This window comes from Anopheles maculipalpis, chromosome 3RL (assembly GCF_943734695.1).
Source record: "Anopheles maculipalpis chromosome 3RL, idAnoMacuDA_375_x, whole genome shotgun sequence".
Taxonomy (NCBI): Eukaryota; Metazoa; Arthropoda; class Insecta; order Diptera; family Culicidae; genus Anopheles; species Anopheles maculipalpis.
Window position 1 is genome coordinate 34,433,914 of NC_064872.1, and position 27,110 is coordinate 34,461,023.

At 40.6% G+C, this 27,110-nt stretch overlaps 2 protein-coding genes and 4 non-coding genes across 6 annotated transcripts in view; 2 read left to right on the forward strand and 4 right to left on the reverse strand.

The window, feature by feature from the left end:
- Nucleotides 1-230: 230 nt before the first annotated feature.
- Nucleotides 231-1,969, reverse strand: LOC126565580 (ras suppressor protein 1). The gene is made up of 6 exons (XM_050222770.1): nt 1,781-1,969; nt 1,492-1,542; nt 856-1,095; nt 714-796; nt 400-647; nt 231-335 (listed from the first exon to the last, which is right to left on the reverse strand). The coding sequence occupies exons 1-6, from the start codon at nt 1,932-1,934 to the stop codon at nt 239-241; spliced, it is 873 nt and encodes a 290-aa protein (XP_050078727.1). The 5' UTR covers nt 1,935-1,969; the 3' UTR covers nt 231-238.
- Nucleotides 1,970-2,301: 332 nt separating this feature from the next.
- Nucleotides 2,302-2,374, reverse strand: Trnak-cuu (transfer RNA lysine (anticodon CUU)). The gene has a single exon. It is a non-coding gene; the product is annotated as a tRNA-Lys (tRNA).
- Nucleotides 2,375-2,713: 339 nt separating this feature from the next.
- On the forward strand, nt 2,714-2,786 carry Trnaa-agc (transfer RNA alanine (anticodon AGC)). Its single transcript has one exon. It is a non-coding gene; the product is annotated as a tRNA-Ala (tRNA).
- Nucleotides 2,787-3,868: 1,082 nt separating this feature from the next.
- On the reverse strand, nt 3,869-3,941 carry Trnaa-agc (transfer RNA alanine (anticodon AGC)). Its single transcript has one exon. It is a non-coding gene; the product is annotated as a tRNA-Ala (tRNA).
- A 339-nt stretch (nt 3,942-4,280) lies between these two features.
- On the forward strand, nt 4,281-4,353 carry Trnak-cuu (transfer RNA lysine (anticodon CUU)). The gene has a single exon. It is a non-coding gene; the product is annotated as a tRNA-Lys (tRNA).
- Nucleotides 4,354-9,159: 4,806 nt separating this feature from the next.
- The window catches only part of LOC126563987 (disintegrin and metalloproteinase domain-containing protein 10), a 45,962-nt gene continuing 28,011 nt past the window's right edge, over nt 9,160-27,110 (reverse strand). Inside the window, exons 3-13 of the mRNA XM_050220878.1 lie at nt 18,224-18,417; nt 17,866-18,157; nt 15,098-15,618; nt 12,903-13,052; nt 12,660-12,820; nt 12,336-12,570; nt 11,711-12,233; nt 11,383-11,624; nt 11,024-11,305; nt 10,651-10,951; nt 9,160-9,298 (exon numbers count right to left, since the gene is read on the reverse strand). Of these exons, the coding sequence (XP_050076835.1) occupies nt 9,183-9,298; nt 10,651-10,951; nt 11,024-11,305; nt 11,383-11,624; nt 11,711-12,233; nt 12,336-12,570; nt 12,660-12,820; nt 12,903-13,052; nt 15,098-15,618; nt 17,866-18,157; nt 18,224-18,417 (3,017 nt within the window). The 3' untranslated portion in view covers nt 9,160-9,182. The remainder of the gene's footprint in view (nt 9,299-10,650; nt 10,952-11,023; nt 11,306-11,382; nt 11,625-11,710; nt 12,234-12,335; nt 12,571-12,659; nt 12,821-12,902; nt 13,053-15,097; nt 15,619-17,865; nt 18,158-18,223; nt 18,418-27,110) is intronic.

The window sequence follows — 27,110 nt, forward strand, 5'->3', positions numbered from 1 at the left end:
CACTTGCACTACAACAAAGGGTAGTGCCTCTAAGTTAATTAAATTAGTTTTACAAAACTATCTCCAGCGTTTGTAAGAACAATAAAAATTTCCCTTCCGGGACAGTAAGCCCGTGCAGTTTCCGGAGCTAGTAAGGCTTAGTTTCTTGTTGTTGTTGTTAGTCAGGACACGAAAATTCCAATGTCCACATTAACTGCATTTCAATTGGCACTGGGTTAGATGTAACACTTCTTTTATTTTATGATCGTGCTCGGGACGCTTTTTTACTTTTGTCCGATTTCGGAGGAAGTTCTCCCGCCGTTTTACCTCCCGATTGCATGTGACGGTTGTAAAGACTGCAATAAAAATCGAATAAGTTTGCTACACCAATACTAATGGGAAATGTTTACTAAAACTCACATTCTGTATGCTTCCGTCTTGATGTACTCGAGCACGTGACTGATACCAACGAGATACTGTTCAGCGATCGCCGTCACCCAAGGATTCTCCTCCATCTTTAGCACGGATTTGGGTCCCGGCATGTCCAGATTGGCGATTTCCGGTGGCAACACACTGAGCCGATTGTTTTGAATGTGCAGCTCGCGAATGCGCGTCAGTTCACCGATTTCTCTAGGCAGTTCCAGCAAATCGTTGTCCCGCAGTCCGAGCTGCGAAGTCAAAAAAAGTATTCCACTTTAACAATGTTCTACAAATCTTTAATCTTTAATGCTTACAATTTGTAGATTTTTCAAATTTTTTATCTCCTTCGGTAAGTATTCGAACTCGTTATCGCCAAGATAGAGCGCCCGTAGAGAATCTGGAAAGAAAAAGCGATTTGTCAAATTGCTGTACGATCATTCTCCTGCTGCTACGTACCCATCATGAAGAAATTGCCCGGCAGCACATGTTCGTTTAGATTGTTGTACGATAAATCCAGCACCTCCAGGACGGGAAAAGCACCAAAACCACGTGGCAGCGTATTCAGGCGGTTAATTGAACAATTCAAAATTCTCAACTTTGGCATCGACGAGAGGGACAGTGGAAGCTCTTCCAGGAAATTGTTGGAAAGGTTTAATATTTCCAAGTTGTTTAAATTTGCAATGCCGGGTGGAACAGCTGTAAGTAAAATTGTTTAACTAAATGTTTGGAAACAAAAATTCAACCCAAACGAGCATAACGGCAATTTCAAACGACACTAGATTTTTTAACGAAACTGTCAAATCTGCTTCATTTGACGAAACTATTCACACGGATGATACGATCGCCTGGATTAACCGGGCTTGGTTATTGTTTTTTTTATAAACAAACATTCCTTTACCGAAAACACCTACTCAAACAAAATATATTTAACAAAACAAAGCACTTTTCCGCAAGCATTTTTGGTAAACTTCCGTCGCACAAAGTCTTTAAGAGGTTTTTCACAGTTGGCAAACATTTTCACCGTCCTTGAAAAATTCTACATAGCGGTAAGAACAGCTTCAACACCACGAAACACCATCTGTGATTACTCACTCTTCAGTTTGTTGTGGCTCAGTGTTATTCTGGTCACAAACAGCATATTCACTGGAAGGAAACAATAGAAAGTGAAAATCAATCATTAGTTGAAACTTTTTTATACACAATTGCAGCACGCACAGGCCATCTCCCCTTTGCATGACTCAAAACAAAAACCCCACTCATCACCCCTTTATACAGGCCCCACCCGTATAAACCATAAACGACCCGAAAAAGTAGTTATTACCAAAATAGGAAATTCTGGTCCGCACTAACTAAATGCGCTCCGCATCAAGCTAATACTCACGCAATCCGGGTAACTCGTTAAAGGTGGAAATGTTGCGATCCACCAGGTCAATTTCACGATTTTTGGTCTCGCGCGCTTCATCCAGCACCTTCTTTGCTTTCGACATTTTGTTCGCTGTGACAGGCAAACAACTGACGACGGGTTGGTTTGACATTTTTGCTCTGGATTCCTAGCAATAGAAAAACTTAATTTGCGATACAACACCCACCCGGGTCGTGCGTGGATGTGGAACTAGTTTTTATGAATGAATGAACCGTTGCGTTTGCTCTCGCGATCTGCACTGCCAACGCAAACGATGATCACACCGCGGTGATCGCGAGAAGATCGAGAGAATCAAGTTTTGTAAAAGCGATATAAAAAACGATTTGAACTTATCTCATTCACCTGGGCAAATGGAGGGAGATGGAAGCAGTGCGCGCGCACATTGGCTATATATACACGGTGATGGATCAGTGCCCCGTAGGGAGAATCATATGTCTGAATAAATTATAAACAATTAGCACAACAAAAAAAGCATCTAGCGCCCAACGTGGGGCTCGAACCCACGACCCTGAGATTAAGAGTCTCATGCTCTACCGACTGAGCTAGCCGGGCTGTCGAGAGGGCCGCGTTCAAACGTTTTCAGTAACTCTACGCGTTGACTTCAAAACCTTTTGCGATGAATGCCATCATAAACACTCCGAGTGCATCTGCTTTGGTTCATCATCATCACGATCTGGTGAATCTTCAAACGCGCGTCACGCCGCCTGTACACAGGATCAGATTGTTGTTCCTTGTTTAAAGAATGCAGGAAAGCCTTTTACAGGAATATTCGAGGGCTATTGGACAATGGAGGGTCCTGGAATGCGACATATGCGTCGATATGTTGAATAACCTAGATTTAAGGTGCGCTGTAGGTATCAAAACTGAATATGAGAGCTGGAAGGCTCGACAGGGGATGTAGCTCAGATGGTAGAGCGCTCGCTTAGCATGTGAGAGGTACCGGGATCGATACCCGGCATCTCCAACGATTTATTTTGCTTCCTCATATCGTTTTTTATTGATACCTTTTTGAACTAGTTAGTTGGTGATGTTGCTGTATAATTTGTGCATGTTTTTTACCATTTATTTACAGAGGTTCTGAGTTCCTAAAAGTGCATTCGTATATCTAATTTTGTGCAAGGTGGACTAGTGCAATCAAGTTAATGTATAATTAGCGTTATCATGCTTAAATAACTGTACAACATATTTCTTGTACTTCTGTTAACAATTTAAATCTTTTAACTGCCATACATGTTCACAATCTCATCAGTGTTTCTAGAGTCCATAAGTAATTTTGATGTTTTTTTTTTTTACAATAGAAAAATTAATTAATCTATAAACTGGAAAATATTTTTAAATGGTAGAGTTCTATTCTTTTTTCAAACAATTGTTGTGTGAAGATAAGATTATATTGTAAAATTTGAGCGATCAGACATATGCTAAACGCTTGAATCAGCATATTCGTACATCGTCAATTTCATTTCAATTAAATTCACAATTTTTTTCTGATTTTATCAGTATTTTCATGATTTTATGATGTTTGATGAGAAAAAATAAAATGAATTCAATGTTACACGCATAAGATGCATTGTGAAGGCGGTTACCATGATTTTAATTGAAGATTTTCAAAGGAATTTTAGTTTTAAATACATTATGCTTTAGTCAATATTTCCTCATATTCTTATACTTTATGATACATTTGTCTTAATTGACAATTTGTCTGTTTTTAAAACTTGTATAACAAGATATGTCAGATGAAAAATTGTACTTATTATTAAACAAAGGTTTTGATTTAACCATTAATTTAAGAATCTTATAATAACGAAATAAGACAAAGATTGTACGCATTGTTCGTTCTGTCAAAACCGCTAATTGTTTAAAAAATGGAGACACTTGTTGTATGTATGTTCTGACAAATACTGTATTGCTTATGTATCTTAGGAAATTATGCTTTCAATAACCGTTAACCCATAGAATACAAAAAGCATTGAAATGAACAAACAAGCAGACTGCAAACTATCGTTCAAAACTACTGTAAGCAAAAAACATGAAAGCAAAATGAACAGCTGGAGATGCCGGGTATCGATCCCGGTACCTCTCACATGCTAAGCGAGCGCTCTACCATCTGAGCTACATCCCCTGTCGAGCATTCCAGCTCTCATATTCAGTTTTGATACCTACAGCGCACCTTAAATCTAGGTTATTCAACATATCGACGCATATGTCGCATTCCAGGACCCTCCATTGTCCAATAGCCCTCGAATATTCCTGTAAAAGGCTTTCCTGCATTCTTTAAACAAGGAACAACAATCTGATCCTGTGTACAGGCGGCGTGACGCGCGTTTGAAAATTCACCCGATCGTGATGATGATGAACCAAAGCAGATGCACTCGGAGTGTTTATGATGGCATTCATCGCAAAAGGTTTTGAAGTCAACGCGTAGAGTTACTGAAAACGTTTGAACGCGGCCCTCTCGACAGCCCGGCTAGCTCAGTCGGTAGAGCATGAGACTCTTAATCTCAGGGTCGTGGGTTCGAGCCCCACGTTGGGCGCAGGATGTTTTTTTGTTGTGCCTCTGCATTTATCTTTTACTAATTTTAATTCAACGTTGCCTGTTTTGTGCTTACAGCTTTATTTTGCTTAATGCATATATATCTTCACAACTCTCTTTAGCTCATTGCATTACTCTCTACAGAATAAATGTTCTCAATATCTATCCAATACCATCATTCAAGCAGGACTACATCGATTCATATTTTTCAGCAGGATTTTTTTATTCTCCTTTATTGTGTTATCACTAATGCAATCATCATTCAGACTTTCCACTCAGATCATTCGGTCAGATCCTAGATCCTTAGCCACTGCTGCACTCATCTTTAATGATCCACATTTTACATTGTCCTAAGCTTTTACGCATACCGAATTTACTTACTTTCAGCATTATTCGCGATCCTTGTTCTTCTGCTTCGTCCTATGTTCCATTCTTTTTCACTTTCTTCTCTCTCACACTTGCTTCAAACGCTATGTACAAACATTTACAAATAGTTACAATTATAGAAACATACTATTTTCACGCTCTTTTTTTTTACTTATTCCTCCCCCGCTTGCTTTCTTCTCAGCCGGCCACCAAGTTGGTTTTTGTTTTATGTCTTATGTGTTGCTCTCTCCTTTCGGAGTTTTCTTTCTCCTTTCTCCGTTTTTCCACTTTTCGACACATTATGATGTATATAGTATGTTTGGCTGTTTCTTAGTTTCTTGTGTGTGCCTTTCTGATTTTTGCGCCCTTTTCTTACTTTGCTAACGGTTTTTTTTTCAATTTTACATTACAGAATCGTCTTTTACCTTCTTACTACTCTCAAATTGGAAGAATAAATTTCAGTGTAACGTGCCATCCATCTTTGCACAACAACACATTTGCTTATGCTTTATACTCTTCAATCTTTCTTTTGTTTTTTTTTTTTATTCAGCAAAATTTTCCAATCTTTTTGCGAACCCATTCCTTATCATTTTAAAATTGAATTGTTTGCAAAAGGTTTTGTAAACAAAAAACAACCAAAAACTAGAATGCTTTCGAAGAAATTATCGGCAGACTGTTTTTTTTTTTTTTTGTTCGTAACAATCACATCTTTCTTACTATTTATTAGATACTACGGAATCATAATAACGAATTTAAAGAAAATTCCGTTACGTTCTTCCTTTACTTCCTTCGCATTCCCTCATTACCACATCATATCTTTATATTAGTTCATCGCACCCGTATGTCGTTCAGCAGCTTTCGCAGTCAAATAAAGTGGCAACAAAATGAGAATTGTTTTTTAGCTTTTTTCTCTTTGTGTGGCTTGCAGTTCTGAGTTTTTTGTCTCTGTTTTGTATTCATCCAAAGAAAAATAAACCATAAAACTTATAGAAATCCATATAGTGAGGAATAAGTATGCAAAAATGCTTGTAGATTCCAATGTTCAAATTAAGAACAATACTGTAGAAGAATTTATACCAAATGTAGTAGAAGAACTTTATACTGGCTTTTTGGAATTGTACCGAACATATCTTCATAACTATTTATTTTTAAATTTTTAAATACCTAATGAAACTGAGCAACTGAAAATTTTATGTGAGTTTATGTTTAGTAACTTGAAGAGTAAAAAAAAATGTTTAAACAATCCAAAAGAATTAAACATGAACACATTATAAAAAAAATGCTAGAATACTCAAAATGGAAAGAGTATTCCGAGCGAAAACTGCATAATGTAACACCAAAAAAAATCGGAAGGATTTGAGCATGTTTTCTCGTTCGACATTCTTCTCTACGGACTAATTTGCTCTACTGTTCGGTAGATTTGCTTTTGCTTGTGTGAACCTAAAGTGGCAAATGGTTTTTGGTTTTTGCAGCATTTGCTTGTACAAATTACAAATGGATAGACTTGCTTGTTGGATGTTTGTTACTACAAACTGCAATGAACTTGCAGTTTTGATTAACGATTTCTTCTCTCCTCCTGGCCTATTGGTTGAGCTTGAGCTTGTGGTATCGATATCGGTGAATAGTACAGTTTTGGGAGCTTGGTTGATGCTATTTGTGGCATTACTTTTGATCTACATTTGCTTGTTTTTATTGTTACATTGCTCTTCTCTCTTTCTCGCTCTCTCTATATCTCTCTTTCTTGTCTATAGTTTAGTTATTATTCTCTTTTCTTATATGTGTTTTTACGTGTGTTGTGTGATCGCAATTGGTTTCTGCTTGGGTTTCCCTCTTGCCAGTGTTAGTTAGGTTTTCATTTTATTATTTTAGAAAAATATATATCACATGTATCCGCTTTAAATATTGTTTTGTCTACTATTTCCTTCACTGTTTTTTTTTCTTTTTGCGTTTATTATTATTTAAATCCTTTCATTTCAAGCTGGCCTTCTCTGTATCATTAGCTTTTTGTCTTCTTTCCGTAACAAATCAATATTTTACTAAACGGTTCCTTCGACCGAAATCGTCGACCCTAGTCGTTTGCTTGTGATTTTGATTATTAATTGGAAAAACTAGAAAAAAAATAATGAAAACCATCTGTACGTTCGAAATATGTTACCCAAATTTTTTTTTGATATTTTGCATTGTACACTCTCATCTTCATATGCTAGAGATTCTCTCTTCGACTTTTCGAAATTCTACAACATTACAAAGCCAACAGTTTCGACTAGGTTTTCCCGAACTTAACAGATCAAGTATTTTGTGCGTCTTGGGAATACACATTCGAGCAAGAATTGTTTAAAGTAATAAGCGATCAAAACTTACAGCACGACGCGAAATAAGAGGAACTTCGTACTATAATTGAAGATGTAATCAGTTTTGGTGAGACGTGCACGTCTCCTCGTGCGAAGTAAATAAATCTTCTTAAACGATACACATTTGGTCACATCACTTCCCTCAACAATTCACAAAAATTTTGCTAAATTTCTTCTCGTCCGCCGCTGTCGCCCTACAAATACCGACTCCAATTCAATCCCTCATTTTTTTTAATTCTCTTCTTCTTTTTTTTTGCGCCCCATTCCGTCACAGATGGCGGATACTCCCTTGGCATCGACTATATAAATACTCTGTATTTTCATATTTCCACTCAACCATTTTAAAGAAGTTTTTTGTTTTGTTTTGTTTTTCATTTGTTGAGCTACAAACGATTCCTAATTTCACGTTTTACTTACTGTTTCCCACGCTTTTGCATCTCCCTTTATTCGCCTTTTCGGTGAGTGTTTTCGCTTTGCTTAACAGCTTTTCTTCAGTTTAGTGTTGCTTTTTTTTACAAACTTTTCTCCTTTTTTCTATTATTGTATGTTCCATCGTTACCCTTTCCTCGTACATGTGTTTTATATTGCTGGACCCAGAGATGAATAATGTGTGTGTGTGTGTATGAATGTGTTTATTGCCGGTTGTTTTGGTTAAGGTTTTTCATAGCTTTCAGACGGAGCGCCGATTTACGATGTACAGTGAACGGCAAACTAATGTGCCCACTTATTATTTTTTACACTTTTTTTTGTAGAAGTTAAACAAACATATTTTATTTTTTATATCACTTAAACATGTAGCAGAAATAAAAGATATATTGAAAGTATAGTCAATTTCTAAATGATAATATGAACTTGTAAGCCCAGCCTAGTCAAGGCAGGAATGTCAAAAATGATTCTCATATGAATGAATCTAATATTGATAGAATAAAGACCTGAAATATATAGATAAAAAGACCAAAACTTTCTGTATGCCGTTCAAAAATTTGTAGGCGATTTGTGATGCAAGAAGAGTCAACTAAGCTGGGGACAAATTTGACATATTTTAGCTCTAAATTCAACATTTTTTTTATCAGAACTTAAGTTTCATCATTAAAAATACTTAAGTTATTTTTTTAATACAATTTGTTCGTTTTTCTTTATATAATTAAAAATGAATAAATTAAAAAATAACAAGTGGACACTTTACTTTGCCTAATACTGTATGTATGTCACCCAATTGTTGTGAAACACGATAGGTAACATTGCGCATTAATTTGATTTTCATTTGATCCCTTTTGCGTACGGACTGACACAAAAACCGGCAGCAAGTTCAGCATTGCACACAAGGCTGCTACTTGATTTTTGAAGGCCAACCAGGCCAAGTTGCCATCTGTAGTTCCTATTCAATTGTTATTGCCCACCCCCTCTACTTTGCAACCGTCAACTACACAATCCTTTACCTTAGATGGCTTTTCGCTTAAAATTTTATCTTTGATACGGTCTGAACGAACGATAACAATATAAGAGCAAGTCACTTTTCACTTTACGGTAAAAACCAACATAAAAGTCACGAAAAATATGTAGAATGCTCAGAAAAAGAATGAGATTGTAAAAAGGGAGTAAACCTTCAATTGTACAATCGAATATAGAACTTTTTTACGACTAACTATCTGGCTCTCACGGATACGGTAGTTTTGTGGTCAAAAAGCACCGGTACAAAAACAGACCAATACATCAAATTAACCTACACTAGAAAGCCATACATACGGCACAGAATAAACGAAAAAAATATACAAAATTTAATAAACTTCTTTTAATCACTCCTCTAATTTGAAATCTCTATTCAACAGCTTCAATGCGAAAACAAACTAAAACCATACTGTACGAAAAATGCTATCCACCAATCCTTAACTATCCATACATATCGTGTTGTTCGATGAAATCCTCAACGCAAAAGAGACAAAACAAAAATTGATAATAGAGTAATATGTTGAATTGGAAAATTAAAAAAAGAAAATTAAGAACATTTCCAACAGTGTCGAAACTGCGGATTGCGTAGACAGTACTGGCGTTGCCTAAATGTTGCTGTGGACTGCGATTTGTTACGGTGGTCTCGTGTTTGGCGTTGATCTTGTCAAACCTTATTATTAGCGTACGGACGTCTCGGTGGTTCGTACATTCCCCGGTCTGGATAAGCTTCGGCGTACAGCTCCGCATTGCTCATGCGGCTATAGTTCTGCATTGGTGGTGCTATAAACCAGGAATCATAAAGAACAAACATAAGTTAGTTGGAGATATTTTTAGAACGTTTTTTTTTATAAATTATATGTTAAAAATTGGATATGAAAAGTTCTGTTACTTAAAAAATTTAGAAATGGTACAGAATATTCATATTGAGCACAGAATGAAATACTCGTGTGCTGAAATGAAACACGGAAAGATATGTTCTGTCTATACGCGAAACGAAATGGATGTGGGAAAATTTCAGGGTTTGCTACTTGACAATGTAAAAGCATCTATGATTTTGGTAAACACTTTAGATGAAATGGTCAGTTGTAACTACTTGCCCTCGTTCGCACCTGAAGTTTAAACACTTGCCCGTGTGCTGCAAGGCAGTGTACAATCTTATCTGGTTCGATTATAATTTCATCTGGTAGCTTTACAATTAAAGGAAATTGTTTACCATATCATCTGACAATTTCTTCTAGTTTAGTCTACCTTTTCATCAGAAGTATGTAGCAAAATCATTGACGCATTTACATTATCAACAGATCAACGCTGTTTGGAAGAGGGTATACAGTGAGAAATATGTTTTTAAAACCAAGCCTGTTCATACAGAAAGAACGATTCAAACATGCTATAAAAACGAAACTTTTATAAATAATAACGAAAATCAAACAATATGCTTACTGTTAACATAAAATTGGCCTGCAGCTGGTGCGTAGTTTCCTTATTATTATGCGTTACAAACATTGAAGGAAACATACGATGTAACTATATCGATATCTTGTAATTAAATTGCTAACGAAGATGGAAGTAATGCTATTGCTGTGGGAACAGTAATAGAGGATGAATATCTCGTCGGTGTATTGCTATCATTTTGTTATTTGTAAAACTGAAAAGAAACGCTGCGAATTTGGCTTCAAGCTGTGCGGATTGTACTTTGCATTCAAAAAGGAAGGAGACACACTGCCTTCCACAGACCGTTTTTTTCTTATGTGCGCTTTACTAAAGCGTCTTCTTTTTCCTTTCTTTTGTTATCTTGGTTTCTACTTCTTGTACACCACTGTGGCACTCGTCTGATTGGCTCGAACCCCCTCGCGGGGATTGGAATTCGCTTTGCGGGAATGTTGCTGCTGCTTACTGCTGTGATGGCCTACAAAATAAATAAAAACAATAAATAAAACAAAAAAAATTAAACAAAAATTAAAAAAAAACTTAAGAAACATAAAATTGTGGTTAAATATAAAAGGTGAAAATCAAATACGACTTTACGAATAACGCCGCCTCATGCAGTATTTGATTGGAACAAGAGCGAAAAGACACGCTAATCGAAACTTAAACCGGGAACAAAACTACTAGGTCATACAGAGAGAACACACCTTTCGGTGGGTAGTATTGTTGGCCACGGCCTTCGCCATACCCATGTGCTGGCGGACGTGAACTGTTCGACGGGCGACTGTTGCCCGACGATGAGGAATTGTGTCCGGCCGGAACGCCACCATTACGCATATCTGCATGGCCATCAGCACCACGCGTCCGGCTACCAGCACCACGGCCTCCTCCATTTCGCTCACCGCCACCACGCCCACCTCCTCCTCCTCTGTCGCCCGCACTTCGGGAACGTTCGTTGCGTGGTACCGGAACACTTCGCGGTCCAGCTCCGTTATGATGATGTCGACGCTGAAAACAGAAAAAAATATAGAGCCTATGAAGTCTGAGTCTGGATATCTAGTATCGGGATGAATTACGAACCATCATACGCAACGTGTTCATCGGACGACGCAACGTGTCCGAGATTCTGTACGCGGCCGCTTTCTTCGGATTCGAGCTGGGTGTGTGTACCGCGCAGCACTTAATAAAGATGCCCATCATGATGAAAAAGACGATGCCGAACAAGCACACCAAGTACCATCGCTCCGTTGCCCATTCGGCTACCGTTTGGAGCGTTTTCTTGTTAAACAGCAGATTTTTCAACCGTACCAATGCACCCTCGGCGTCTACGGCTCGGCACTTTAGAAACACATCACAGTAACCCTGTAAAGGACATTGTAGAAAATCCCCCAATTATACATATGGCATTTTTTGGTGAACACATGGTGCGTGTCTCTTACTTGGAAATTATCGCATGGTGAACCGGGTCGCAAGCTGTAACCACCGTCCGGCAGACCGTACTCGCGCGCGAATTCACTCGTGCTTCGGCACGTATTGGTGTCGTTGCCATTTTGACACGCCAGTTCACACAGTTTGCGTTTGTCAATGTTTGGAATGATGTTGGACGTTAGGAAACATTCGGTCATATTCCACAGCAGGCAAATTGAACCGGAACATTCACCCTTAATGCACAATTGTGTACCTGTATAGAGGTGCAAAAATGGATACCGAGACACACCAAATTATTAGCAAAGGACGATTCTTCAGTTTTACGGACACAAGTCTTACCGTTGTTACACTTTGTCTTATCATCACGTGGCTTAGGCTCGGGACACTCCGGTGTCGTACCGTTACACGTTGATCCCCACGAACATTCTGTCTCCTCTTTACACGTCACCTTCGCATCGGATGGAATGAAGCGACAGGTATTGCTATCACAGCACGGTCCTTGCGATGGGCTGCACTGTGTACGGGCCCGTCGGCCACAGCTTTGAGCCGTCGCATTCTCCAGCTTCATCGCATCGGTCATCTCACGCGGATAGCAACACTTGTCCATACACTCCTCCTCGTTGAACCCGCAATCACACTCTTCGCCAATTTCGACAATTTTATTCCCGCAGAATGCGCCCTCCGAGGCCTGGAAGCAGTTGCGCTTCTTGTTTTCGTCAATCGCGTCCAGCACGTTGGAAATGTTTCGCACCGAGCAGGGCGAAAACTTCCCATTGTTTAATCGGATGCCGCTCGTTGCACTGGCAAACATGATGTAATTGCCATTGTTACCACCGGGGCGACATTCGGCTGGATAATCGTGCTATATACAGAGAGACAGAAATAATGAGACAATGAGACGGAGAAGAAATTTACGTTAGAATTTTCCAGTAAGTACAAAACTATTCGCTAGCTACACACGTACCGGTGACCCGAAATTGTGCCCAATTTCGTGAGCAAGCGTCAGTTGTGACACCTTCGGTGGAACGCGCGTGTTGTAATTCACGAACGTAATGATGCCAGTGTTGAGTGAACGCTTGGTGCTCTGGTAAAGGCCACCGACCGTTTCCGTGTAAGTCTTGTACTTTTCGCAGATGCCGCCCGAAGCACCGGAAGCCGATGCAACCCAGGCCAATCCGAGCGTACCTCCGGTAAAGTCTCTGTTCGACGAGAAATGTAACAGTGTAACCGAAATTAAATTCGTTTCCCAGAAAACTACTTCTTCCAGCCGTCTCCTCTCGCGACTCACCTGTAGGTAAACACATACGCCAGGCAGAACGCTTCATGGTTGCCCAGTGAGTGTAGATTGAGAAAGTTGGAAACGTCGATATTTTCCAGACACAGTGGGTTCGTATCTTCATGATGATTTTCACCACACGTCGAATCGTCGTCTATTTTCAAACGTTGGACCTAGCAGAGAGTTAAATTAACGGAAGCGGAATTTTAGCATCATACACTAAACCGTCAAACATGTCGCAAAGAAAATACCAACCTCAAACCGAATATTTCGATGCTCAACACGGCCATCAAATTTCGTATTGCGATAGATGTAGTTTACGGCAGTGATGTGATGTATGATCAACGACAGAATCTCTTCGCGCGTTTTCTCTTCTAGCTCGTTACGACGCGCCCGATGTAGATGCTACCAAAATAAGACGAAATCATATAACGCCAATTCGAAGTATACAAAAGTAGTAAATAAAATTGTCTCAAATATCGATCGTTTCATAAGCAGCAGAAACAAACTATGCTGGTTTGCCAGTAGGGTGATTGATACCCGCTCCAGCTAAACTTGGCTAAGTAGTCTTGCAGTATATCTGTAGGTCCTTTCTAAAGTGATCCCGTGTCAAAGCAAGGAATCAGTTCGGATTAAATATCATGGCGTGATTTATAGTTGATCGATCTCAGGGGTGTCAAACTCACGTGACCACGAGAACATTTATCATAAAATCAATAACAAAAGCAGCACTCCATGTTATGAGCGCCCTGGAACACGCCACTTCCAAATATTCGACTCCTAGACTCCATACCTGCGTCCCTGACAATCGTTTTCTGCCGGATTCCGGGTCGTTCCGGAATCAACGGAACGACGAATGAAACGAAAAAGCTGACCGTCTTAGCAACAGGGGTCGGCTTCGTCCAACAGAAGCACACAACACGATTTCCCGCCGAGATACCTCTGCGCTTTACCAACACCATAATCTCGCAACACTGGGACTCCACCTGGCACAACCTAGACCTTAGCAACAAACTCCGCCTCAACTAGCTTCATGGAAAGATATCGAATCCAGCCATCACCAAAGAGTTCTATTCCACCTCCAGTTAGTTCTCCACTCTTCAGCTTCTGTGGCGTTGAAATCACCGTCCGCCACATCCTCACCGATTGCCAGGTACGACACAACGAGCCAGCTACCAACTAGACATCGATCACGCGCCAATCCTATCACCCGCCAAACTCGGAACCGCCTTATTAGATTTTTACGTAACAGCAATTTATACAGAGCAATTTAAACAATAGTTTTATCTAAGAGATAAACCACAATCGTAATAGTTTAGTATTACTATAAATCACCTCTTGTATACATGATAGAGGTGAATGTATCCTCAGAGACTCGAAATAACGTACTCATGTACTGTAAGGTTTGACGTCCCTGCATCCAACCCATTACTAAAGCTCTGCTGTGGCTGGCGTTTGGATCATCCAGCGTTTTGGCTGCAGCATGTCAATGTTGGAAACGCTGACCGTCCATCGTGTGGTCGTGGTTTTACTGATAATGAACATGAAGAAGGCACACAGAAGCCTTTCCCTCACCCAAGCTGATAAACAAGAGGTTGAGATGATAGAGAGATGTCGGAAAGGCGAATTGTTTTGTAATCGTACCACACTGGTACAATAGATTGGACAGGCGGCGAATATGCTAGCTAAACCTTTCCGCCGTGCCACGATGCGTTGCAATTGCTGCATGCAAAAGCATGTGCAAAAAGAAGCCACCCTTTAAAGTCTGTCTGCGCTGAAGTAAGTTATGGCGGCAATCAGTAATGCATTTGCCAGTGGAAGTAAGACACCAGACACAGAAGGGGAAGCATATACAACAGCACACCCTTTGTATACTGTGGTCAGCATATGCGGTAAACAAGCACTCGGTGGTACAGAGAAGTGGATGTTGGATTGGCCCAAGATCTACCTCTGCCGGAGCCAGCAATTGTCGACCTTCCCCCTTGCGTTGCAAAAGATTCCTTCCGCTTGCGGTTGGCAAACGACAATGAGAAGTGACACGTTCATCGGAGTGTGTAGCCGCCCGACCGGAGCTTGCTGGGGATTATGGGGTGGGTCATCAGAACGGTAGGGCTCTTACGTGCTATGCCCTAGTTGTGGGTTTTCCACTATTACTAGCCACAGGACGATGAAAAGGTGTAGTTTTTATTCGCTCTTCCCCAAAGGTCGTACGGATCCTTAGAAGAAACACACCATCATCGGCTCTTTGATGATGCGGTTTCCCAGAGTACGACTAAACAGTACTTGTAACGAAACTGTTGATTACCGAGATATATGTATCACTGCCAGCGCACCATCCTAGATAGAGACATAGCTCTATTGAAGTGTTAACAAAACTCTACCAAGAACTATCTCTGCGAACGTTTATCAAATAGTTTTTGGAAACAGTCATTTACAAATTAAATACTTACACTAACGATGCTATCACGTATGTGACTCCACAGCAATGGATCAGTCTGTATGTACAGCGAGCATGTGTTTCGATAGTCTTCCTTCGGCCGGGTCGCTCGCCGGACCCGCTCGTGCGCTTTCCAGTGCCATTCGGAGTCAGTCACGCTTTCACCCATCGCTCGCCAATTGGCTGCCCTTGAGTATTTTTCATACGGATACTTAAATTCGTACCCAGTTTCGATGGGAATTTCGTTAGCGCCAATGTCGGGTCGTGTGTCCTTTTCGATAGACGGCGACCGTCGCCTCGCTTTGGCAAATGATTTATACTGCATCTGGCTGACTGTTAAAGGTTGCTGTTGTTGGCTGTTGGTGCTGTTCTCGTTATGTTCTCCTCGCTTATCCACCTGCACTGTTTTATCATTTTGCTGTACTTCTTCCTCCTGCTGCTCTTCTTGGTCGGGTTCATCCTCCACAGCTGAATTCTGAACCCGATCCATCCACTCCGAAACCTCATCATGCACACCACATCCGGAGGGATGTCCTGTAAAACAAGAAGAAATAATAAGTTGGACAGCAAAAATAATGATATACAATGTAACAATCGTCAATGGCAGTGGAATTTGAATTTTAGTAGAAAATTGTTACACAGTACGATCCTTCAAACAAAATGCTTTAGCCTCTTTCCTAATCGTAGTTACATAACAGACCCTCCCGCCTTTGAGCGCTACGTATCGATCGATTTTGTTAATGTATGTTTAATTGGATTTATATTTCAAACGATTACATTTTGACGTAACACGTCCAACACGGTGGAACTGACCCTCATGATGTGCGGTGGTAGTGAAGTTTTCGTCACCAGTCATCATACCCGGCTGCCTACCTCTAAACGGGGCACACGCTATTTCAACAACTGAACCAGCAGATATTCTTGCTAGATTTTGATGTTGCCGCAACTCATCTACTTCCTGACACCCGCATTAAAATCTCGAAATTAGTTATTAGTCTTCGCCAGTATTCTGTACGTATAATTTCTTTCATCCCTTTTAATCGGCATTTGAGTGGGGACGATAAAGGAAGTGCTCCGTGATAGAAAATTAGTTTTCTTTATCCGAAATCTCCGTCTCTCTCTCTCTCTCTCTCTCTCTCTCGCTCTCTCTCTTTCTCTGCCTAATCGTGGTAGAACTCATATCCTAATTGAAACGACGGTAGGACACACGCACCGTCATCATCCTTGGTGATGGATGTTTGGCAAGCAACATACCCACTTCAGGGGAACAACATGAATGAAGCTCGACTATAATTTGGTCTCGATGTGTAGGATGACTTCCGGACATTAGGCTAAAGTTTTACGTCAAGTAGCAAAATATCCTTCATCAACAATATCTTGTATATATTTTTTTCGATGCCCCAATCTTTAATGATTCATCACTTGCGTCGCATTTATTAGTGGAGCTTTTGTGCGTAATCACCGTAGTTAATTGCAAAATACAACAGGCATACGCAAGTCCAAACCAAAGTCTACCGCCGAACCATCATCAAACCGTCCAATAACGACAGTTGATTGATTCTGTGAAGAGTATTTCACCGGTTGCTCTAGTCCGATTGGACAATGACGAGCACAGCCTAGCCATCCACACCCCGCGTTCACCTTAACATCACATCAGCAGCTAAGTCTTCGTCGGTCAAAGAGTTGGAGTACTGTTGGCTTATGTTTCTCCAGTCCCCGTGGCACAAATCGCTTTCGCTTCCATCATGCTGTCTTGCCACTTTCATTCGGCGGGAAAAACTTTCACCCTTCATGATCGGTGGAAGGATTGCGTGCATTGGAGGTCACCGGAGACGGATATAGTTCCCTTCGATTCGCACGCCAAATGAGAGCTTCGAAATTGAGGCGATTGATTGACGGTTCGGTCGGTATCGTGTGCAGCTACTGACAGCTGTTGACCCGTATTTTTCGGCTACTTTAGCTTGTGTTTCGATCTTTGCGAACTACCAAAAACGAGCCCCGGGCGGTGAGGAGTTTACCAAAATCTAAACAGTATGAGAGTATTTATTTTAAATGTTTAAATGCAACAGTTTTTGAAAGATATCAACAAAACCGAATCTAATGCAAAGAGCAAAACATTTTTCTATTCCCCTGAACTAGACTTGCAGCGAAAAATAACTGCTGTCCCTTTTAATAGCTTTTGCTTATGTTAGTGGAGCGAATTGACAATCGTTAGAGTTTATCCATATAAAAACAGTCTGTACATAAATAAACGTTCCTTGTCTGTCGTTTACGTCATTCCGTTATGGAGCACCCAGCAGTGCACGAATAATTCCATCTGTGTGCGCTTTGCACAATTTACCAGCTATGTTATATGCAGCACTACAAGCATACATAACGGCCAAGACGGGGAGGTGATTTTTTTTTGTTTAATTTAATATTGCTAACGATGAGCACTATAGAGGAAAAGACAAGGTTAACAATGAACATAATTAGTCAATGTGATTGTCAGCTGAAGTATAAATGCTCTCTGTATTGATGTAACACTTTCGTAGAAGACTCTCGTTAGTTACCAACATATCTTGCTTAAAAGGAATAAATGCTTGGAACTTCAGCATCCACCACACATCTTTTTGATCGATTCATTCTCCTTCGTTTTTGACTCTATTACTCCAGAAAATCTTGTCATTTCAAAAACTCCCTCATCTTAGGCGTAGCGTAACAGTCAATGCACTCTGCACGTAATACAATCTGTATGCGATTTCAACTACTGCTCTCAATATGTAACACAACATCTCTTACCTTTCCTTCGGTGGCGGTAAGGGTCGTCCACGTCCCGATCCTTGTAGATTACCGAATGGAACGGTGGCTCATCGTCACCGGTGTGATGTAGTGGATGCGTTTCCGGCTTGGACGATTCGCGAAAATAATGTTTCGCCCGTTCCACATAGTACTCGTCCTCCGAGGTGATTACCTTACCCTCAAATACGCCGTCGAAAATCGAACCGAAGACGTAGCTTTCGGGATCACCGATCACCTCGCCATGATAGATGTGGGACGAGTCAACTGCTATCGGTCCCTTTTCGTTATGTATCTGCAAACGTACAAAATAACAACATCACTTACTTGTTGCGCTTGGACATGGCTCGTGGAGGCTTACCTCTAACTTATCACTTATTGTGCTGAGATCACGTTTAAGTCTAATGTTAAAATCTCGATCGTGTGCGCTAAAGCTAAGATGTACGTAATGATCTTTGGTGACCGATCGTTTCGCCCGGCTGTGACTAGCGTGCAGATGCTCATGATCGTAGCTCAACTTCTCGTGATGGGATATGTACTCGTTGAGGGGACGTGCTGTGGAAAGAAGAAGCAGAGTAGTATCTCATTAGAATAAAGTTCATTTTTCATCGAAATAAATGATTTAGCTATGAGAATAAACTATTAGGTAAGGAGGTTATGATGGTGCTTCGAACAAAATCAAGATCTTTTGATGGATCAAAAATAAATCTTTACAAAAAAACTCACATATTTTGCTTTCAGTTCATCAAAAACTTTTAAAAAGTCGTGGCAAATGTACCATACGACCCAACTTCCTATTATTCTCTTGTAGTAAGATCTTACATTCCAACAAGCTTACCCCAAAGTGCAATAATCCATGAAATGTAATGATCTCCCGCTAACCGTAGTAGATTCGAGGAAATTTCTCAGTCAAAAGCCTTACCTAACCAACCCACCTACGCGCAAGTGGCGCGTCCTTTTTTCATGAACTATCTGTCTAAAATGCACCGTAATTCCCTGTGAACATTGGCACAGGCGACTGACCAGAGAACTGATACCGGAAACTCTGTTATTTTCCGCCAGATTGCTTGACATTCTGAAGCGCACAAATAGAGACAAACGGAAGCAAATGGAATATGGGACGGAAATGTGGCAAAAACAAAAAAAAAACAAACGAGAAACGAACCATGATTACACGCTGGATTCACTCCAACGGGCAAAGAAACAGGAACAGAACCATCCACACGCTAAAGAGTGCATGTTTGCTTCACGGTTGTCAATCGCAACAGAAAAATGGCTCCGGAAGTTGATAGCGCCATGGTAGTGGCTCCCCCAGGCACGGTCGCGTGCATAATACCGCTTCGATGGGAGCAGTTGTAGTAAATGTCAACGTTATACGGATTGAAGCAGCCGAATGGCAAGTGGTAATAATATTGTTGCACCCTTCACGCCGGAAACGTACCGTACCGTTGGAAGCAGAAGTACATAATGCTCCAGAATCGAATGGAGAGCCCTCGAGCTGTGGTGCAAACGGCATCGAATCGAAAAGATACTATTTCACGAAAGGTGCAAGGATGCACCAACCCGCCGCCTCGGTGGTTTGCAACAGACTTGACATGACGGGAACTATATCTCGCTCGAGGACGAACTATATCCTGGTTCGAAGCTTCGACCGACTTACAACACGCAAACAGGAAAACGGAACTCGACCCACACGACCGGACGTTTTGCATATCATGGTATCGGTTTTTCTCAACTCCTTTTTTTTAGTTCTTTTTTTTTTCGACTTTCTATCCGAGCTATAAATCTTACACATACCATTCACAGTGGCCTATCAATCGAATTTTGCAGGCATCCTGGTAATTGAATGGTATCGAAGGATACGGGAAAAGGAAAAAAAAGCATCCAGCATTGAATGGGAATCATTCATCAACAAAAAGAAATACAATTAGGTGACGAATGAATATGAAAATGCAATTTTCACAGAAAATGCTCACCCAACCAATCAATATTCTTCGCTCCCGGGGCGTCGAACCAAGTTCTTCTGGGTTGCAAAATTTCAGTTCAGTTGCAAGGGCCAATGTAAATTGATTGCACCTGAGTACATCCGGAAGTCCGGCTCGTTTACCTTTGCCTGTGATCATCTGTGAAATCTATCCTTTTTCGTCCGAGCTCTAGGCAAACGGAAGGGAATAGCCAACGATTGAACGCGAAAGGTGCTTTTCAAACATTAATAAAAGTGGCTTGTACTTGCTTTACGACGAGAGAACGGTTGCAGACCTCGGTGCAGTTAAGCTGCAACGCAGGAGGATCTAAGCAGAAATGTTACTTTGTAGCTGTCCAGCAAACGCAATCGGGATGGTACCTCGAACAAACAAACGGAGTCTTTTTTTTCGCCCCCACCCCTTTCTGGCGCAACTATGTAGGGTACGATTTTGCCCAACCCGAAGTTTTCCTAGCATGGGTCGTATGAAACCGGCGCAAATTACCACGCTGCCAGAGAGCTGCAAGCAAATTCTATTTGCCCGGTTTATTACTATTTGATGGACACTAATGCACAGCCCGGGCTCAGAGGGCTTGCTCAGCTACACGCCACGCTGTTGGGTGGCCATGGAAACAACCACTAGAACCTCTATTATGGATGAAAGAAGACAAATGTGAAACATACGGAATGGGTCTCTTTGCTTCGAGACATGATTTGTCATATATGTATGTATGTGCGGCCATGTGTCGTATCGAAGTCGAGGTCGGCGGCTAGTTTTCTGTTGACCATAAATGAGTGTCTTATCCATTTTAGTCCAAGTGTTCTATGCTATTATTTTCTGTCCTTTGCCCAATATCTGAGTCAAGCAACTTTTCGTTACTTTTTTTTGCTCTCTCTAAATTCCAACAGTTGTGTCTGTTTCTGAGGCACGGGAGAATATACTCAGTACTACTACATATAAATGCAATTGTTTCCGAATAACAACATTAAATTACACCATTTCTCGCTCAATGCGTGTTTCCTGTGAAAATAACTTGATAATACGATAACTTAGTCTTTTAATGATCTATTTTCTTTTCCGACGTTCATTGTATTCCGTTCGGTTTCCTTGACGATATTGTGCGCCCATTGCGTCACAGCCCTACCGTATTACCACTTATTACTTCTCCCGCTAAAACGTAGCAAAACGGGTGGTGTTTGTATCTTCATTTCCAGACGACCCACACACAATGTCAAACACCATCATGTAGACGGAGATGCTTCGGATGAACAAGCGTGGTGCAACAAAACGGCTGTCGTAGGCAGGTTTGTACGCAATTTTTCACTTTCTTATCATCGCCGGCAGGACAAAGCCACTGGGCCGAGAGTATGATGGAGCGTGATAGGGCGACAGCTGATTATGTTGCGGAAGGTTTGATCGAAAGAAACTCTTCTGCCCTAGGTGCCCGAGAGGTGGATGGATTAATGGGACGAGACAGCCCAGAGTGCGCTGATGGGAATGCGTCAAACATTGTTGAAACAATCCCAAGTGGCTCATTGGTAGGGTGGCGCGGCTAGCTGTGAGCTTAGATAAATTAACCAAGAATAGTGTGTCTCCATTGGTTTTGCTTTTTACCCTATTTGCGTCTGTCAAACAGTTCCTACCCATAGTGGCAAAAGCAGTTAGTTGCAGAGTATATTTTCCATGTCTAGCCACTAGCAAAATGGCCACACCACATGCGTACATAGAAAAAGTTTCCTTTTGTGAGACGACGAAAGGCAGGACTTAGTTTTTATTTTAACGATTATTTCTTCACTAGACAACGTGATACATTAAGAGAAGATGAGACACAACCAAAAGTTTCAACAAACTTTTAACTACACTTATCTTCTTCTTAGGCATTACATCCTGATAAGGTATTGTTCTGCTAATTTCAGGTTTCTTTGATTCGAGTTTTTTTTCTGGTCCTTGTTGTGAGACAGCAGGTTCTTCAATCTCAAATATTGAAGTCGCTTTATCAATGGTAACCTCAAAATATATGTTTTCTTTTGTACCAATACCTGAAGAGATCTTGATCTCGTCTTGGACTGTAGTGTCTGGCTTCCTTGACTGTTTATTTTATCTATAGGCTAATAAACAGTTCAGTGTACAAGGAAACGGTCCTTTTCGCGCGGCAAGACCACCGCTGATCTGGATGTCTCGATCGTGGGACTGTTCACACCAACATGATGTAGGACGAAGCCGTACCAAAAAGCAAGCCGTTCACGGAGCAACACCGAGGCTACAACGAAGAAGAGGCTGGACAGAGCATAACTGCTGCTTTCGCGGCACTATTTGCTGGTCGGAAGCTCTTTGTCTTGCTCAACCGCACAATATCCAAAATGATCTTTTGTGGGCAGAAAACGTTCGCCAGCATCCCCCCGTCCCTTATAGACTTCCTGCGGCTCCAAAGCGCCGCTTCAATTATGGTTTGGAAGGCCATATCCAGGCGTGGGAAGCTCCATCCACTGGAGTTATTTGAGGATAACGTGAAAATCAACGCTAATACTCTATATAATATTCTATATGATTGCTGAAAGTCACTCGTTTTTTTTCTAGATAAACGCCTAATATATTTTGTTCTATCCTTCCATGGAATATTCTCTTTTTGGAATCTTAGCTCACTTTGCGGTGTACTACCCTGTGGAACTCCTGCTATGGGTTTATATGCCTAGGATGGAGCAAGCCCTATGTAGACCGTGTTTTCTCTATTACTTAGGAATGAACGAATAAGTTTGATTAGGTATGTAGGGAAATTTAGTTTGATTAGTTTGAACAATAATACATTGTGCCAAATCAAATCAAACGCCTTTTCGTTGTCTAACAATACTAGGCCGGTGGATTTTTTCATATACAGCTTGTTTTCGATTATGAAATTTTTCAGTCTGTGTATCTGGAGCGACGTTGATTTGGCGGGTTAGAACCCGAATTGTGAATCAGGTATTATTTGGCTCCCTTGTATATATGATCACGTAGCTGTTTTACAATGATTTTTTCGAAAAGCTTCCCTAAGCAAGTCAAGAGAGATATGGGTCTGTAATTTTCCGCATTTGAATGATCTTTACCGGGTTAGCGAACGTCAAGTGAGTACTATGGACCAAAGTAAGAAACCCATTCGGACGGGATGATAATTCAATAAAAGTTTAATGAGAAGAAAATATCTTGTAATTTCAAAAATTTTACAGGTTATTTAAGTGTATTCGTACTTGAATTATAATGTGAGCAAGTTGTTTAATAGTAGACCTCACCGTACACATAAAACAATAACTTCATAGCCATGTTTTCACCGTATAACGCACTTTAAATAATTTTTGAAACACACACAATAGAATCTCACGCACATTATAATTCTCTAGGCGATCACTAAATCATTTCTAATTTTTTGTTAATGTTACCTTGCCCGGTACAATTTGTATCGATGCACAAAAAGAAAAATGTTTCGGTGCTGTTTCTCATGAAATTAAGAAACTCCGTCCTAACCTTCCACCGGTATGCGAATAGCACGCATGTTCATGTGTGTTAAAAAGCGATCGCAAAGCGATTACACAATATCCTCGTCTTTGGCATCTTCATTGCCATCGTTCATCTCTGCAGCCAGCCATCCCGCAGACATCGTGTGGCCGTGTAGCGTGTGCAAAGTTTTTATTGCCTCAGAACATGCCAATTTCGTAAACGAGATGCAACAGCTCATTTGGCTTCACAGTTTCTCCCATGGTTAAGATACATAATCGGATTTAGGTAACAAAAGCAAAATGCATCGCTAATAGAATTGTAATGTGGCAAAGCTTTTTTGCTTAAATGCTTAAATGCTTAAATGCTTAAATAAAAGCATAATGTAAGTTAATTTTTCATTCAAAGGATTCTTTTATTATGAATTTATTGTTCAAATAATAATAAAACTGATTATTTTCAGCAACAATTACATATTCAATACAAAAGTTTGGTCCAAAAATATTAATTCTTCCTCACTCAGTCCAACATTTCGTTTGTTTAAAGGCAACTTATAATGAAAATTGCAACGAAAAACATAGAAAGAACTCAAATCAAAGTAATGCATCTCGGTCTCTTGCAATGTCCTGAAAACGACTTTATTGCAAGACTGGGACAAGACTCACACACCCACACACTCTACCCATATGGGATCATTCTTCTGTAATTCATTTTTACATTTCGCTGAATAGAACTACCGCTGCGTCTGAGTCAACCAACCTCTGCAATGTCGTACAAAGTGCAATTGCACTTTTCTCCTCTCCATGTGTATGCATTTTACCTTTCACCTTGTTCTCTCCCCCTCTCACAATGGTATTAAAACGCAGCACTATAGATAGCTTTTTCATTCACAAACTTCGACAGGTACACCAGCACCATTGAGCGAGCGCTTTTCAGGTTCATTTTAATGCTTGCCATTACTTTGCTACAGGCTCACAGTTGCGCCATCTTGCGTAACACGATGCTTGCTTTGTTTTGCGTCCCCGCGTGTACCACAACAGCCACATACACCCATATCTCATCGCATTAAGCTCTCGACTAAAGCAGACGGCAGAAACCAGTAGAGATGTGCACTTTTCCCTTGCTCAGAGAGCGTTGATGACTGTTTTTTTTTTATCGTTGAACTGGGTTCTTATCATCAGTGGTACACACTTCCTTTTCAAATGGACAGCAAGAAACGAATGCAAGCGAGCAAACTCCAAAATGGACTGCAAATATCAGGGTCAGTGTGTCACATTACAGGAGCAAGTGAACCCGTGGGTACGTCTTCATGTGCAAAATGCCCACCGCCAGGTGATGGGTCTTTTCGCCCTGTGACCTTTTACAATTTCCTTTCATTAGAATGTGCATTGGGCTGTGTTAACATTTCCTTGACACACTTCCCATCGACCCACTTCGGCACGTCGCACACACGCTGGCACTCACCGGACGATGAAAGCGCAATATCAGCAGCAAACTGGAAGTGTGGATACTCCAACACAACACAACTAAAAAAAACAACAAACAACCGTAATCACCGAAACTATTTATTCGGGAAATTGTTTCCTAAACTTCAACAGACTACGTTATCTGCCACTGGACGAGGGACCACCAGTGCTTTTGCAGAGGCATAATGCATTCTCATAGTATGAAATTCTCCCGCAATATATGGAACAATGACAGCATAGTTTTAAAGAGTTTTCTTTTTTATGGTTACAAATGTTTTCTACTAATCTAAAAAAAAATGTGTAGCAGAACAAACTGCATAACATCCAGCAGCAGAATCTGTGGCCATCTACGATATTACAGGCAGACAAGCAAAGGCAAGCAAACAGCGTTGAATTCGAAATTCTAGCCTTATCTCGGACAAAGTGCATGTGAGATAGATAGCTTGCCGGTTCCCAAAAGCAAGGCACAGGAAAGTTTTAATGAAATTATACAAATTTAAAAATGCACACAAATTTCGCCCAGTACTCCTCTGGACTAGTGGACTGCAAGTGTTCGACTTTGGCCATTTCCCGACTCTGTATCATTTCCTTTCTACACGTTTTCGAGTTGAAAACCAGAAATATTATACTGTAGTTTTTTTCAACATTTTCAAACATATTTTTGGGTGGGTGGCATATAACCTGATTGTTGTATCACACTCGCAAAAAAAAACTTAGCAATACCGTAATTACCGAGTTTCTTACTGAGCAACTAATTTGCAAAGAACAGCTAATTGGGTGGAAATTATTACTATCACATTAAGAACAAGCTAAATAGACTCAAGCATAACTGAAACAGATGACAAAGAATAAACCCAAAACTGACCTAAAGAACATTGTTTTTAAGTTCATTTTAAAAACAATTTTATCATATCCATTCCCTTAGTTCTACCAGTAATACGTAGTTTGTGGTGCGTTTGAGGAAAAGAAAATTACTAACACGGAAGGATTAACACTGTTTCACTGTTAGGTTTCTCTGGATCGATAGAGAGAAGGGGACGCTAAATTCTCTCGTAACATGTTCAGCTTAAGAAGGATTAAAATAAGCGACATGGTACACACTGCTGTTAACAAGCGCAGTAAGATAACAATAGTATTGCATAATACATGTTTAAAATTGTGGAATTACTTTGACTTGCTGTACAAATATTAAACGAAAAAAAACCTAAATTTCGATGAAGGAACTTTCTCCAGGCTAATACAAAAGGTGTGTTATTTTTAAATTATATTTAACCTTAGCTAAAGCCAAACTCATCTAAAAAAAAGAGCGAAATTCAATGTCAATCATTCTTTTTCAATCTAAATCGCTGCGGATGTTTCGCTCCACACTTCGTCATGGGGCGGCGGGGTGTTGCCGTTGGTCAAGTGCAATTTTGATGAAATTTCCAATTCAATGCCTCCCCCTTGAGGCACGCGCAACTGTATCCACATGGTAAAAAGCAGTGCTTGCCCCCGTGCCTTGGGGCCACGGAAAAAGGTCACGGTTCGTAAGTGAATTTAATTACTAAACGCAATAAGTTGCGCTATGCGAGCGTTACTGCAACTGTAAACCACAGTTGCTGTGTGCAGTTGCGCGTTCACGACGCCCTCACACGCGCATTCACGAACGAATGTCATTAGCGGTGAGCATTAGAATAATTGTTCCCCGGCCGGCTGGAAAGTCTATGGTAAATCGCTAGTGCTCTTATCGTGACGAAACGTTCGTGCACTGCTTCTTACAGCGCACGGTCAAGTGTAAAGGCACGCATGCGGTGTCTCTTTAGAGGAATTAGATGGAGTGCATTACTGTGCGAATATATTATTTGGCCCTGAATGACATCTCAGATAACAGAACTGCAATAGTTGACGAATACGTCTCGGGGATGGCATTGTGCATCGAAAATGCACGTATGAGTACGCCGACCGTGCATAAATACATGAGCAAATACATGAAAAGTATGTGACGATAATGGATTGTACCATGCGCAAGATTCTTCAAGAACGTTTTGCTGCTCTTTAGCGTAAAGCTGCTATTTTTTACCAAATACAAGCCTATAGAGTACGAAGAGTACGGAAACAGTGGTTGTACAGCCTTTGTTAGACTATTGATCACAAGTTGTTTAATAAAAAGTCCTGAGCAATAACCACGTTGAAACTATTTGTTTACTCTCATTTGGCAAGAAGAAGTAAAACTTCCCGAAGATGGCAGACCTGTCGCTAACCATCTCTTCATTAATTTCGAAACTACAAGACTTGCTTTCCGGAAGTTAATCCCGGCCAAGGTTACCAAGCATGTTAAAAGTGTTCAACATCACATGTCAGGTGGAAGGTG

Bases quoted from the DNA above. Each gene is read 5' to 3' on its own strand.
- LOC126565580 (XM_050222770.1), bottom strand. From the start codon at position 1,934: ATGTCAAACCAACCCGTCGTCAGTTGTTTGCCTGTCACAGCGAACAAA. The intron at 1,096-1,491 runs GTGAGTAATCAC...TTTTACTTACAG, and splicing joins GAGCCACAACAAACTGAAGA to CTGTTCCACCCGGCATTGCA. The intron at 797-855 runs GTACGTAGCAGC...TTTTCTTTCCAG, and splicing joins GGGCAATTTCTTCATGATGG to ATTCTCTACGGGCGCTCTAT.